Source organism: Halyomorpha halys, unplaced genomic scaffold, assembly GCF_000696795.3.
Source record: "Halyomorpha halys isolate HHAL.00 unplaced genomic scaffold, Hhal_1.1 Scaffold25.1, whole genome shotgun sequence".
NCBI lineage: Eukaryota > Metazoa > Arthropoda > Insecta > Hemiptera > Pentatomidae > Halyomorpha > Halyomorpha halys.
Window position 1 is genome coordinate 1,041,874 of NW_027107314.1, and position 16,170 is coordinate 1,058,043.

The 16,170-nt window shown below is 32.7% G+C and overlaps 2 protein-coding genes across 3 annotated transcripts; one reads left to right on the plus strand and one right to left on the minus strand.

The window, feature by feature from the left end:
• Window positions 1–986: 986 nt before the first annotated feature.
• Window positions 987–14,139, minus strand: LOC106682812 (uncharacterized). 2 transcript variants are annotated; one of them, XM_014423887.3, is made up of 2 exons: window positions 13,973–14,139; window positions 987–1,775 (listed from the first exon to the last, which is right to left on the minus strand). In XM_014423887.3, the coding sequence occupies exons 1-2, from the start codon at window positions 14,135–14,137 to the stop codon at window positions 1,272–1,274; spliced, it is 669 nt and encodes a 222-aa protein (XP_014279373.1). In that variant the 5' UTR covers window positions 14,138–14,139; the 3' UTR covers window positions 987–1,271. The 2 variants fall into 2 exon arrangements, with proteins under 2 accessions (XP_014279373.1, XP_014279366.1); XM_014423880.3 differs by lacking the exon at window positions 13,973–14,139 and adding an exon at window positions 2,767–2,956.
• LOC106682826 (uncharacterized) lies at window positions 7,441–9,456 on the plus strand. Its single transcript, XM_014423896.2, has 2 exons — window positions 7,441–7,612; window positions 8,901–9,456. The coding sequence occupies exons 1-2, from the start codon at window positions 7,448–7,450 to the stop codon at window positions 9,105–9,107; spliced, it is 372 nt and encodes a 123-aa protein (XP_014279382.1). The 5' UTR covers window positions 7,441–7,447; the 3' UTR covers window positions 9,108–9,456.
• Window positions 14,140–16,170: the final 2,031 nt, after the last annotated feature.

Sequence of the window (16,170 nt, forward strand, 5' to 3'; positions counted from 1 at the left end):
GGGGGGAGTTACAGTCAGCTGGTACTTCGATGTCAGCTGACTGAGCAGATCAGCTGATCATGTGTATATATAAAGATGTGCTGAACCCAATAAAGATAGTATGTTACAGCAGTTCACACGTGTTACATCTTATTCTTTCTTCTCTTTTTTTGACATTTGACTTTCGCCGATACTTAACTTATATATATATTCGTATGCTCCTCATACATATATAAAAAATGAACTATATGAACATTTCATACATTCAACTTTTACTTAGTCCTCCCCCTTTGATTGCATTGTGGCAATACATAAGGTGGTGTCTTCTAGCTATTGCGATGGAATTAATGGTACGTGAAGAGACTGTTCCACTGGTTGGGTGTGAAGTAAGACGGCTTTAGACTGCAGAGTCCAAAGTCCTTTCCTCACCGAAGACATCGACTAAGAGAACAGTGCTCTGCCTCCTTCTCTGTGGAAGAGCGATATCTCAAAACAGAGGGTTAGAACAAGCCTTCAATCCATCAAATAATTAGATGTGCCAGCGACTTATGAACTCCGACATAGTGGGGAGTTGAATCTATCTTATCTTTTCGGATTTCTAATATATGAGGATCTGTCTACATACTTTCAGACAAGTAGAAAAAAAAATGCTATAGATTTTAAGATCGCATGGACGCTGGCGTATCGATTTAACTTAGAGTCCCTTCAAATGTTTAGGAGATGTAGAAAATAACAATTCTTTCGATTTTACACTCAATTACTTGCATGTTGAAGACTTTTAATTTTTCTTATTTCTATTATATTAGGATCCCTTTAGTTTTTTTAGTGTTCTAACATGCTAGAAATCAAAAAAGTGAAAATTATTCTATACGTGATCCTGTGAGATTAAAATTGATAGCATATTCATTTTTTACATATCCGAAAACATACAAAAGGACCCTAATTTGTTAAGAATCAGAAAACTTATAGTAAATCGATACACGATCCGAAAATATAAAAAGAAACCATCAATTTCACATTTTTATTTCATTAGATATTCATTCGAATACATGATTAAATATTAAATCGAATACATGATTAAATATACATTCGAATACATATATAAATATTCATTCGTATACATAAATATACATTCGAAGACATATGGATTAAGTTACTGGATACACAATATATGGATATACACAAGTTAATGGATTGTGGAAGAGTATAAATAACAAATTAATTAAAATATATACAATTTAGACAGTTTAGAAATGTTTTTGATTTATGTGCAATGCAGTCCATAATCATCCTTACTGAGCTGAGACTCCTATCTGTTGTAGAATAGACATATGGATCATTGGCATTTGTTCAGAAACTTCTTGGTGCTGCTGTTTACAAATTTGTTGTTGCAATGCTTTTTCTACGGCAGCCTTATCGATCTTATTGTTGAGGAATGGAACTACCTCCTTCTCAAAGATTTCTTCAACATCAGCTCCATCAAATTCAGACCTAGAAGAAGAGAAATCTACTTTGGCCAACCTCTCGAAGGACAGATCGTGCAATGTGACGGAGCAGGTTAAACCGTCGTCACCAGAGAAATGGACAGTATAGTACAGGCGCACGGAATTATCTCGGATCCTGAAGCTGGCTGACATCTCTTGGTCGAATATACTCAAGATTTTGAAGGATTGCTGGTACAGACCAAAGCCGTAATGCAAATCCAACGTGATATTTTTTTCAACGACTTCAAGAGTGCAATTGTCAGTTCTCTTCAAGGAGTCGAGGCCAAGCACATCAGAGTCAGAAAATGAAACCTACAAAAAAAAAAAATTAAGTGTTATGACATTTTACATCTACTAAAATATAAATATAATAATATAATAATTATAACAAAGGAGGAAATTAACAAAAAAACATCCAAAATAAAAGAAATCTGGGATAAAATGGTGACAGTCCATAGTTTAAATTTTTTAGGGCCATTATTTTAGACCACCCTCGGGCCACATTTTGCTTAATTGTTAGTACAGCCTACTACTATTTAAAATGCTATATTATTGTGAATTTTGAAATTTTTTTATGGTTTCTGTTCCGACACTATTTAATTTAAAAACTAGATAAAATCCATATTTGCGAGAAATCTCAGTGTTTGTGCACCACATATGCAGATTTGGGCCAAACAAAGTCATTCTTATAAATTCTCTAATAACTAAATACAAATTCAATAATTTTTAACCTTAGTTCCCTAACAATCCCAAAAGTTGTTTTAATGTATAAAATGAAATTTAAAAACTAGAAAACGAGCTGGTCTCAGGGTTAGGGAGCGGGTGGTCATAGTTTCTCTTATTTACTGTCCATTTTTCCTTTTAGATCTAAATGAAGTGCCAATATTATCCGCTAAATTAAGTTATCATATCAAAGAGAAATAAGATGAAATTTTTGGTCATATTAAAAGATGATTTAAATGGGAAGTGAGGAATCGTTGCTATGAAAAGCCTGAAAAGGAGGAACACAAATTAATTAATAATTTTATTTAAAAAATCATATTGATAGAATTTGAATACATATTGATTTAGATATGAAAGTAGATATTTCAAATCTAAATAAAAAATTTAAATAAGTGAAATTTCTAATGTTAAATAAAATTATACTAAAATATATACTTATATATTATGCACTTAAATATATTATAGTAACTTATAGTTCGCAAAAAAGTGAATTAACACTAAACAGACGAGATATTGGCATCGAACCATCGGGCTCGTTAAGCCTTTATTATTAATAATGTTAAATGAAATAAATACTCACATGGGGACCAAAAGATCCCTTAGGTACATGAACAGAGGTGAATTTGTGTTTTCGAAGAAACTCGTCGGTCTGAGCTAAACCTTCATCGACACCACTGTTGATGTCGATGATTTCAGAGTTGACCGCAGCCACGGTCAGGACCAAGAAGATGTAAGAGAACTGCATGACTGCTGCTGAAGAAGATGTGCTCTTCATTTCACGTCTCAATATTTATACCTCCTACCTTGCTGTTATCTGCGACTTCGAGAATTCAATAGAAGATTTTGTCGTCCACTTCAAAGAAATTAATGGGCTCTTGTCACGCAAAGTGTAATCTTAGTGGAATTTGTTTAGTCGTAAACGACATAGATTAATAAGGAAATTTATAAATTTAATATAAATTTTAAAATTGAAATAAGTTTTAACTATTTCCTCCTACATTGTCGTTTAGCTTTTCTCGTTATGAAGTCATTCTAACAAGAAAAAATTAAAAAAGATTTGGAATTCGGACTGATTAATCCAATTCACAAAAAAAATGCAAACTTAGTAGAGAAAGTAAAACTTCTCTCTTCCGGGGCTACAAAACCTACACGCACATCCTGGGAAAAAGGTTACAACCTGTTAAGGAACAAAGTGAATGAGGAAAGGCAGGTTTCCACCCTGGGAGGATAAGCAGGACCATAGCTTTGTTCTAAGAAATAAAATAAAGAAAGCATTGGTCTGGGATTGAAGCATATACCTTCTAGTGTTCTTGGACCTTAAGGCTTCCTTCGACTCGTTGCGGCAAGAAATGTGAAGTGCTCTAGCTGCAAAAAAGTTTCAAAAAGACCTTATTACCGTCATAATATCTTTGTACACAAATTAAAAAGGAGTATTAAGAAATAATGGAACAGAGTCTGCCCCTTTTTGAATTGAAATAACTGTAAAGCTGAGGGATCGCCTCAATCTGTATTTATGTATATATTTTGTACTATCTGTAAAGGCTATCATCCTGAACAATCATCGGTAAATAGAACACTAGTATAATACTCTGTCAGCCTCTCTTGTATGCAAATGATTTCGTCCTAATTTGTGATACAAGGGAGAAAATGCAGTTAGCTCTACTGGAATAATAGCAGTAACGTAAGCGAAAAAGGAAGACCTCGAAGAGGAAATTATCTTTTCCCGAGATGAGCAGGATACACAGGAATTGGAATGAGATGGTGAGGTTTCCAAAGTGGTTGAAAAAATTAACTATTTAGGGACCAAAATAAACAGATAGAGGAAAACAGATTGAGAAATATTAAACTGTATTGCTAGAGCTAACCCTATCAATTACAGCATTTGCATCAGCATCGTTGGCCATTGAGATGTATGGCAAGAAACCAATCTCCACGTTTACAAGTATTGTTCCGAACTCATACCAACGGAAGATAGAGCTGGAACATACTTGGCATGAAGAAAAGGAGAATCACAGGAGCTTAAATGAAATTCTTTCGTAGATGATCAGGATAAATTAGAAGAGACTGCGTAAGAGATGAAAGGATTAAAGAGGAACAGAAAATTCCTGCGCTAATTATATTTAAGAAAAGTACTTTTGCACATGCTTAAGAGAAATCATGAATGAGATTTGATTACCTTATTTAATTAAGTTAAATAAATAGATTACAATTTGATTACCTAATTCAGTTAGTATTCTATTACCGCTATTAGTTAAAATATGAGAAGAAGATATTCCTTTTGATTATAAGATTTGGAATCGGTCAATAGGGGAATAATAAGGCGATTGCTAGCAGTATGGAATCCTAGAAAAAATTTTGAAACTTATAAAAATATTAAATGAAGAATTCAAGTACTGGATTGTTCATGTAGGGAAACTTTCTAGGGCAATGAAAAGCTCAAATGAGTACGCCAAGGATTTTTTTATTCAATGCACAGCAAAGGTGATGTTTGCCTATTTATCTACAGGTTACCAAACGTATTCTAACCATGGTGAGGGTAAAGTTTTTCATTTTGTGAGACCGCCACTTAATGAAAAAAGTCAACGACCACAGGCTGGATTTGAACCGGCGTTGCCCGCAAAGCTCAGAACAATAGACCTAGGCCCAACATTCTGAGCTATGGACGGCCCGGGATTTCTTTCTTTCTCCCACCCCATTTCTAGTAGTTTTGGATCACGTACTGCCTGCAATCATACGAAATAGAAAGAGGGGAATGCAGTGGAGCATTACTGACTGATTAACTTTGAGTTTGCTGACTAGATTTGTCTTTTGGCAATGCGCTTCCGAGACATTCAATACAAGTTGAAAAGGTTAAATAAAGAAGCAGCAAAGGTGTGTCTGTCTTTAATCAATGTAAAAACCAATGAAATGAGAGTTGAAGATAAGTAGCAGATGGAAGAAGATGAGGCTATTAAAACAATAGATTTATTCCTCTATCTAGAGAATATAGTAGGTGACGGAGGCACATATAATGACGTAAAAAAACAGATTGCGCAAAGCAAACGAAACTATGGAAAATCTCCGAAAATTAGTTAGTAGATGCTTGACAATAATATTTTTTTTATTCAAATAATGAAGTTATGTCCAATAATAAATTAAAACAGAGGACTAACCTCATGCCAATTGAGGAACTATTCAAAAAAAGATAATAAGCACTGGAACAGTCATTAATACTATGGCGCGACAGACCGTGCAGGTCCAAGGCCTCGCGCAATGAATTTCATTTATATATCGGGCATTTTGTACGTGTTTTTCTTAGGGTGGGTTTTTCACTCTCACGCTTATTTTTTGTGAGTGCCACTCATTGGCTAATGTGCCTCAGATATACCCTGAGAGAGGCTGTGAATAAGTTTTGTATAATGTTATGCTTGAAAAAATGGTGGTACTGGGCTGGAAATCACAACCTTCGTGTTGGTAAACAGGTGCGTTGCCACACTGCTACCGTCGCCCCCTCTAGAACTTACAGCCACAACCTAAAAAACATGATTCAGCTATAAGAAACTTGCATTTGAATGGAATCCCCAGGGTGTTCGGGAGCAACGTGGAAGTGATCAATAATGATGGAGGTGAACTAGCTAGGACGGCACTGGAGAGAAGTGAAAAAAATTGGCAACTGTTAGAGATCAGGGATGGAATTGGTTAAGACCCTTGGCTCCACTATTATTAATTTAATTACCTTATTTCAATTTTGGGATGGGGTTAAAATAAAAGTTTCTGGACAGAAGGTTGTTATTAAAAAGGAAATTTTGAAATTAAAAAACAAGCCTTTTCCACCGTTTTTATACTCATAGATTTTTCTATTCCTTGTTATAATGGACCGTAAATACAAAAGCCTCATTACCCATTTAAATGTAATTTCGTTATGTCTATCTCATCGAAATGATTGTCCTTTCGTTATCAAACCTTATATTTAGTTTTATTCGTATTAATTCAAGATCTACTTCCTTACTATCTCTTTTCAATTCAGTTTTATAGTTTCCTCATCTATGCTACAAAACATGCATATCAGCATCACGGATATATTACCAATCAGATTTAAACCCTATCGGTATATATCTTCTTTTTAATATGTTTTTGTGGTAAATTACTTAAATAAAATGATAGATGAAAAGTAATTTTTTTTTTAAATTCTTAACGAGCCTCCAACTTTTTTCAGAATAATAATTACCGATTCAAATTAATTAAACGTTTAGGTTGTGCCCAACCAGACAGAATTCATCATTTCTTTGCTAAATCAAAACGGTTTTTGTAAACAAACTTTTGGCGGTCAATAGCATCAAGCCTTTTTGAAACTGATAATACAATGTATTTTTTAAAAATACACCTCACCAATTTAATGTAAACAAAAGAAGAATTTTTCTGTGTAACAAAACTTGTACTGAAAATTTGTACTGAAGGACCAGTAACTAATTGATCTACTTTCCGTTGATCCATTAACTTTTCTAATTACCAACATTTAGTTTTTCCAATGAACTAACATTCGCACCTAAAGACTGTCACAAAATGCACCTTATTATAAACAAATTAGGTTAAAAACTCCAATAGAACGGGCTAGAAGGTGTTATATTAAAAATGGATAGAAATGAATTTAAAAAATAGTAATAATTTGTTTTCATTTGGAGGTAAGGTGCCTAGAAAAATATTTGTTTAATGTAGAAAAACATTTCTTTAAGGTGTAAATATATGATTATATATGTTTTTTTCAAATACATTTGTAATGAATTTTTAATGAGAAAAATTAAACGAATATATATTTCGAAATAAGTAGAATCTATTTCAATTATCTGTTTTCTGAGTTTAAACATTTTGCAGGATGTTCTTTATAAAAGTTGTTATTAAATGATATAATAAACGAATAATTTAAATAATTATCCACCATATAATAATTAGCTAAATCTTATTATTATGAATTATATACAAAAATACGTCCTTGTTCTCCTGCCTCATAACCCGTTGTTAATAAGGGGAAAATTTTGATTTAATTATCAATACATACTAACAAGTATATGTCAATAAGCCTGGAATAGAATTCTTAATTTTTTTAGAAATAGCATTTGAGTCCACTTAGTTTATTCAGGGCGAGACAAGAACCAATTCAACTCTTTGAAGTGAACAACACATTGTTTCATAGAACACTCAAAATCGCAGATAAAAGCGCAGTCAGGAGGTATAAATATTGAGACGTGAAATGGAAAGTTCATCTTGTGCAGCAGCAATCAATCATGCAGTTCTCTTACCTCTTCTTGGTTCTGGCCGTGGCTTCGGTCAGCTCTGAAATCATCGACACTAACAGTGGTGCCGATGAAGGCTTAGCTCAGACCAACGAATATCTTCGAAAACACAAGTTCACCTCTGTTCATTTACCTAAGGGTTCTTTTGGCCCCCATGTAAGTATTTATTTCTACGAATATAAGAGATTTAAATTATTTACATTTTTAATTTTACACTAGCTTTAATTATACCTATATTTATTACAATTCATTAATGTATCCCTCATGGCAGCGAGTACATAGAATCGTGGTAAGGCACGATGCTACTATCTCCAAGGTCCCGAATTCGAATCCAGCTGGGCAGAAAATTATTTTCTGTAACCCTGAGTCAATCCTTTGGGTTCTGGAGCCTTCCTGCAATCCACCCAGCCTCATAAAATGGGTACCCTTATTGAGTAAAACTCTGGCGGTCGAGCGTGACACTGACCAAATAACCTCCTTGCACAACCGTTGATCTAGTAACAGTACTTCCTTACAAATTACTGCACCCTTAACCCTTAATGGTTTGTAGCGGCACAGATGTATTTTTTTTTAATGACACTTATACAAAGTTGTGAAGTTTAGGAAGTTTCAATAATCCGGATTTTTCTTGGATTAAATGCTGATGTTATATTAAAATAGTCTTTTTAAGTGAATCGGAATATGATTTAATTCATCTTTAATAAGATAATTTAATTAAGGGGCAACATTGGTGACTTATTTGGATCGAAATGAGCACATGCATTGTGAATACAGGTATGCCCACCCGTTCCCCGAATCTAACTTACTTGTTTTATTATTATTACAAAAGTTTCTAACTGTTGTTAGACTTCAAAGGGACTGTTAAAATATGTATAATTATCATATATTTTTTATGTAGCCCATGATATGAATTTAAATAGAACTTTGCACCTATTCATATTAATTTTTTTTAAAGATATTCTTATCATTGTCAGATAATTAAGGTTAAAACTATTGAAAGAGAATTAACGTTAAAAACTATTGAACTTATGGAAGAAAAGACTTACAGACTACTGTAGCCAGACTCTACAACTTATGGTGCAAACACATTGAAGATTCTATAGTTTCTGAATCAAATTTATGTTTAAGTAAATATATATTCTAATATGCTCACTATCAATTAAAATAAGTAGTTGGCCGTAAAAAGAATATAAAGAAAGATGGTTCAAGTATGCTCTAGAAAATAATAAATACCATTTATGGAGAATTCATGTTTTAACTATTTAATGATAAGCTGACATTTCTGCCAAGATTGTAAATATGGGCCGAAACTTCGGAATTAAAATTATAGTTTTAACCATTTTCGCTATAATCCCTTGCTTAATTGTTATCATACAGTTATAACAATTATTATTACTATTCTCAATTATAATTGTTTTATAGTATCTCGTTATATTTTTTTCAGGTTTCATTTTCCGACTCTGATGTGCTTGGCCTCGACTCCTTGAAGACAACTGACAATTGCACTATTGAAGTTGTGGAAAAAAATATAACAATAGATTTGCATTACGGCTTAGGCTTGTACCAACAATCCTTCAAGATCTTGAGTATATTCGACCAAGAGATGTCTGCCAGCATAAGAATCCGAGATAATTCCGTCCGCCTGTACTAAACTGCCGATTTCTCTGGAAACGACGGCCTAAACTGCTCCGTCACTTTGCACGATCTGTCCTTCGAGAGGTTGGCCAAAGTAGATTTCTCTTCTTCTAGGTCTGAATTTGATGGAGCTGATGTTGAAGAAATCTTCGCGAAGGAGATTGTTCCATTCCTCAACAACAAGATCAATAAGGCTGCCGTAGAAAAAGCATTGGAACAACAAATTTGTAAACAGCAGTACCAAGAAGTTTCTGAACAAATGCCAATGATCCATATGTCTATTCTACAACAGATAGGAGTCCCAGCTCAGCAGCGAGGATGATTATGTACTGCATTGTATGAATAAAAAACTTTACTAAACTAAAGTATATATATTTAAATTTATTTATTACCTTGATAAATCCTACACTCTTCCTTATCATTACTATTACCATTACCTATGTTTTCATACTAATAGACCTGATATTTTATTTCGGAAAACTGCCATAAAATTATTGACATCAACTCTAATTTAATTGTGTTTCAATAAAAACAAGCTATGGTTTATCTCATGTTAGCATTTGATATATAGTATAACTAAAACTTTATAAAAAAAAAACTAATTATGAATTCTGACTGACCCCTTTAAATCCTTGAATATATTATATCGGTAATCTCTTCTGATCTTATTAAATGTTATAGATTCACTCAATCTGGTTATATAAAAACCTAATATCGTTTTTGTCACATATTGTCAGTTTTATAGATTTATCAAAGGTATTTTTGGGAAATAGAGTACTGTTATCGAATTTGTAGGGCTCAGAAAAGTAAACAGGTCCAACGATAGAAAAAGTATTGCAATAAGGAATGAATGATAAAACATATGTTTTTCTTAGTGATTAACAGGTAAGCTAAACCCCAACTATGTATTAAAAGGAAAAACCGGCTTCTTCACAAAACCTATCTAAGAGTCTTTGCAGCATGACTAAAATCCACATATGGGACAGGAGAACGATAGTAGCGGTGTTAAGGAGACAAAATAATTTTTCTCGCTTTTCGAACGAGTAGGTTCTTATATCGATCCATTTCCAATGAACATCTCCCCTCATACAATCAATAAGAAATTCATTTCATTTGGGAGGACTCCACTCTTGAGTTCGGTCAGCTTGCAGTTTTATTGTATTTTATTTTATATTTATAATGTGTTGGAGAATTTTCATATTAATATGATATATTTTAAATAATAATGAAATGATTTTTAATTTCATTATTGTACAATTATTATTATTATTATTATTACTATTAGCTTGGCACTACAACTCGATGCCGAGTCCGGGCCATCTGCACCTTCTCCACCAATTATTGCGATCTTGTGCGACTACCATTTATCGAAGGCGAAGTCTTCCTCTACGTCTTGTTCCATGAAGTACCTCTGTCACTATTTTCCTTGGCATCATTCTCAGCCATCAGAGTAACAAGCCTGGCCCAACTCACAAAATGGACAACGTTTTTGATAACATAAATCTTTGAGCTCCCGACATACATAAATCTTTATTCATAAACATAAATCATTGTTCAACGTCTCCATCTCTGGTCAACCTTAACAGCTCCAAATATTTTATGGAGAATCTTCCTTTCCAAGACCATTATGTTGTGCTAACCAGACTTGGAAATAGTCCATGTTTCCGAGCAATACAGAAGAATTGCCCGAATAATTGTTTAATCTTAGTCTTAGACAAGGCAAGGCTCCTAAAATAGGGACGGCTATAATAACAGTGGTTGGCACATAGGACTCTTCGTTTAATTTCGGAGTCCACTACATAGTCTTGGGTTATAAGCGATCCAAGATACATAAACTCAGGGACTTTTCCAAAAGTATATTCTCCGTTCCTAAAATCTTTACCGGACCTGGGGATTTCTGTGCTTTGACCAGGTCTTTTCTGCATTCACTTCAAGCGCCATTTTTCTTGCTGCTTCTGCTAATTTCGTAAATCCATCAGAACCGCTTGGAAAAAGTATTAAATGAAATAATAATAATAAAGTATTATTTTCACAATATGGTCCAGATCGATAAGCATCTATTAGGAATTAGGAAATTCGTTGGGTTGATTTGTTTGATAAAAAATCTAATATGAACACTGATCACTCAGTACTGCACACGGACTATTTCCAGCCAAAAACAACAATAAAAAAGTAATACAGGCAGTGACGAAAGATATAAACAACAGAAAGGACAATTTAAATAATAATAATTATTATTATTATTATAAAATCCTTTATATATTCGAGGAAGAATCCCCTCTTAAATACAGGAATTAAAGATTGGCATTAGCTTCTTAGAGTAGAAAGAAAAAAATCGATATATAATTAAAACTTGCAGTATTAAATCGAAATTTAATTTCTAATAATAAATTGAAAAAAATGGTTATTTTAAAGAGAGGATAATTGTGGTAAACCATAAAGAGTGAATAAAGCTGATAGTCAACATTTTTCTTACTATTTTATAAATAAACAATCTATTTACAGAACAAAAAAGCTCTATTGAATATTTAAAAAAAAAAAAAAAAACGAAAACAAGAAATATGATAAAAACCTTCTCACAATTAAGATATTTGTCATGACTGTTCTTCTATAGTTTTATGTTGATATTTATGAGATGTTCAGTTATTCATTTATAAATTAGTAAATATTGACTTCCAATATTATTCGTTCTTTATCCTCAATTTTTTTCTTCAGTTTATTATCAAAAGTCAAATTTTAATTATTTTATTTTATCATTTTTCTATAATTATGTTGATTTTTTGTTTAATACTATAAGAAACTGAAGTACAATTTTCATTTTATGTATTACTATTCTGAAGGAATTCGTACAAGAATAAATAAAGAAATTTTTATATTTTTTAATATTTATTGTTATTTCTATTTTTCTTTCTATTCATTATTTCTTTACTGTGGATTATGCTCTCATCACCGCTTGCATTAGAGTTTTGCTTTTTTTGGCAGAGAATAGTAAGGATCCAATACTCAGTAATCAGGGTTGATACTAAAGTCGTTAAGCAGGGCGATGCATTCACATGTCTTCTCCTCAATCTTTCATCAGAAAGGGGTTGGAAATACAGGCGGCTGGCGACTGCCTCAATCTCGATGGGACTATTCTCCCCCAAGCCTATGTCAATTACATCGAAGGTTTTTTAGGTGTTTCAGAATGTTTTTATAACTCCAGATAAAAAAATTACTACGATTAATGTGTTGTGAATTTCTGATCGTAAAAATCAAACGCATTTACTAATACAGTTATTCAGAATTTTTTAACTGTAACATTTTAACAAATAACAAAACTAAAATTAACTTGATCACTAAATATTACCCAGGAAGGTTCTGATACCTTCCAGTCGTGTCAATCTAATCTTAATTATTATACAATTATCAATCATTATTATTATTAAATTAAAAATCACTCCAAATGACATAAAATCAAATAAAACTAAATAATTGCACTCGAGGGCGTAGCCCTCACAATGGTAGGATTATCAAATTCATGGTATGAGTTAAGTTGTGAGAGTTACAGATTGTTAAGTTTCATACAACCAAATTGAGTAAAGTTTATTACTTGATTGGCTAGGAGATTCCCTACTCCTAAAATTACTTGTTATAATAGTCTTAGTATTGTTACATAGTATTAGAAGTAAAATTAGTCAGCATATATAAGCGATACAGCTAGTCAGGATTAGAGGCAGTTTTAGTTAATATGATGTTTTAGATATTCTAAAGCGTACAGTAAAGTGATGGTAATGGTACTAATAAGGATAAGTGCAGGATTTATTAAGGTAGTAAATTAATTTAAATATGTTTACTTTACTTAGTTTAGAAATGATTTTATTCATAGAATGCAGTACATTCTTAGCCTCACTACTAACTAAGCTGGGACGAGGCGACTAGTATAAGACTGAGGCGATATAATAGAAGACTGAGGCGAGTAGTATAAAAATAGTCAAAAGAAATATTGTGAATGACTAGTATTTACTTTTTTCAGACCATACTCAAACCATCTTTCTTTTTGTTCTTATTACAACCACCAATTATCTAAAATGTTTTATTTATAATATAACTATCAGTTTATTTAATTAATTTTTGAATTATTTACACATAAATTTGAAATAAAACCTATATCAAATCCATAGATACGAGAGTCTTAATGTTCCTGTAACATTTGTTTCACATTCGGGCTATAAAAATCTTTCCTTCCATTTAAATTCCAAATCCACACTAATTCAAATGTTGTTGACCTTCTTTTTTAAATAATTCTCAATTGCTTTTATATACTTTAGAAAGTAAGATTGACAAGGAACCACCCAAAACATATGTTGGTGTAATGCTGATGGGTAGTTTCTACACTAGGTCTTGTCAGGTCATATATAAGTTGGAGAAAGAAGGAAAATATTTGTAATGCTTTAAATTATTTGATAATTTTTAGAAAAATAATGTCTAATAAAAATATTAAAATGAATAAAACTTTGCCTTTTACAGGGTACATTAAAAAATATATAATAATTATACATATATGATATTAGAGGCAGGGAACGGGTAGACAAGTTTCCTTTCTTCAAAGTGCATAGTTTCTTCTCCATCTAAATATAGTGCCAATGTTGTCTGTTAAATTTATTTATCTTATCTTTTTGAATATTAATTAAGTCATATTCCGATTCACAGAAAAAGACTATTGAAAATAACTTCAGCAATGAATCCTGGAGAAATCCATATCAAATAAACATCCAAAAATTGATAATTTTATATATAGGAAATTACGTTGGTTGAATTGTAATAATATAGATCTAAATGTAATATAAAATTAAAAAATGAAAATAATTTAAATTTCGTTTATTAATTGAAATTAATACTCACATGAGAACCATAAGAACCCTTAGGTAGACGAACAGAGGTGAATTGATGTTTTCGAAGAAATTCATTGGTCTGAGCTAAACCTTTATCGATACCACTGTTGATATCGATGATTTCAGAGTTGACCGCAGCCACGGCCAGGACCAAGAAGAGGTAAGAGGACTGCATGATTGCTGCTGCAAAAGATGAGTTCTCCATTTCAGTTCTCAATATTTATACCTCCTGCTTACGACCTTATCTCCGACTTCGAGTGTTCTTTGAAAGAAAATGTTGTCCACTTCAAAGAAAATAATATACTCTTGTCTCGTCTCAAATAAACTAAGTAGACTCAAATTCTAATTTTTAAAATTAAAATATATTCTACATATGTCGTGCTACAAATTAGTTCAATTTTTCTCGTCAAAAAGAAATTACAAATATACTTATACATATTTATGATATATACTGTTATGAGTTGGCAGAAAGACAGCAGTAAAGAAAACAACAAGCAAGATTAATAACGACAAACATGAGTACTAATATAAAATTGTTTTATTCTTGGTCATCATGATATTATTAAACATTGGGATTGTTGATTGATATTGGTAAGATAATTATAATTTTGAAAAAAATTCGTATTTCACTCCACTAAATATAAATAAAGAAATAAAATTTTTCCTAGAGAGATAATCCAGATTAGAAATAAAATTGCTCTCATATTAAAAAAAATTCAAAAAATGTATACACTCAATTGTCACTTAAAACTATATGCAATGCCTTTATATGATTCATATGCACACAAAAAGAATGATTCTTTGGAGATAATTCCAACTGATATTGGGTTGAGAAGACTCCACCTAGTTATATGACTTCAAGCATAGGTAGCTACAACCCAGTTCTAAGCTTTTTTAGTTAGCTAACGTTCTCAAAGGTGACCATATTGGTACCCTGATGGCGATGAACCTGAATAGACACTCATCTTTTTGTACCTCCTTAACCCGATTGATTCCTACACGCTGAAAGTCAGTTGTCCCGATCCCAACTTTAGCCATAATGACCAGGAGGTTCGATTCATGTTACACCTCCAACGCTCACATCTCGTACCGAATGAAGGTATTTTAGACTAATAGATATAATAATACCAGATTTGGAGACTAATGAAAACGGAGCAGATTTGAATGGATCGATTGCTTATTAGGACCACACATATGGTATTAACAATTCGAGATGGGGAGCGTCAGAAAGAGGTACCATCAGGGTCCCATTACAGGCTTTACGGCCTAGATCCTTCTAGTGGGGAATGCAACGAATTTTAAATTAACTGTCGAAAACTGCAACGGGTTGGCACCCACTCCGCACACGACAAAAAGAAACGCAAATCGCGGGAATACCTCTTAGCGAATTAGAGGTGGATTCATTTTCATGGAGAGGATATAGAAGGGTCACGTAAATCAATCTGTTTAGGAAGTTTGACATAGTGTACCCTTTGCGAAATAAATCAGCAGAAACAGTAATTGAGGCATTTCAAATGTGGTTCAAATTATATAGGGTCCCCGGACAGAATTTCCTCTGACACCAAGAGAGACTGACAAAACGGCCATATGAGAAGAGATGAAATTTATGTAACTGGTTGTGCTTCTCACATTCCCGGAACACCCAAAGGGTCGATGAGAAACAGAACGTGTACATAGCTCCCTTAGCGATCATATCTACGGCTGTAGTAGCTAAATAAATGGTAGGAACTGGATGAAGCAATGCCCTATGCGATCGTTCGATCCATATAGTTGAAGAATTTACCCATTTTGAGATCCTTTTTGGATTGCGCGCGCATCAGTGGGATCACGGGGAGAGTTGGGCAAATATTATTCGAATAACGAGAGACGAATACTTTTTCATTCGTGAATTTTTTACTCGAATAATCAATTATTCGTACAAAACATATTGTTAAAGCCCAAAAGTACATTTTTCTTTTCGTTAATTTTATTTTATTACTTCCAATTGGTTTTTTATTTTTTTTGTTAATTATAAGTCGATTGCCTTTTTTTAATAACAATTAAGTTTTATTTTTGTAATTAAAATTAAATTAGAATTCATATAGTTATATAAGCAAGTTTGTTATGATGCGAGTATAATAGAGATACATCGCTGCGGCTCGGCGTATACAACAACATTGCGAATGCAATGGGATTACGGCCTATATACAGAGACCGATAAGGGAGCTA

What these genes read in the sequence shown, in the direction of transcription:
- LOC106682826 (XM_014423896.2), top strand. Translation starts at nt 7,448, where the DNA reads ATGCAGTTCTCTTACCTCTTCTTGGTTCTGGCCGTGGCTTCGGTCAGC. An exon ending in AGGGTTCTTTTGGCCCCCAT is followed by an intron (nt 7,613 to 8,900) that starts GTAAGTATTTAT and finishes TATTTTTTTCAG; the next exon opens with GTTTCATTTTCCGACTCTGA.
- LOC106682812 (XM_014423887.3), bottom strand. Translation starts at nt 14,137, where the DNA reads ATGCAGTCCTCTTACCTCTTCTTGGTCCTGGCCGTGGCTGCGGTCAAC. An exon ending in AGGGTTCTTATGGTTCTCAT is followed by an intron (nt 1,776 to 13,972) that starts GTGAGTATTAAT and finishes TTTTTTTTGTAG; the next exon opens with GTTTCATTTTCTGACTCTGA.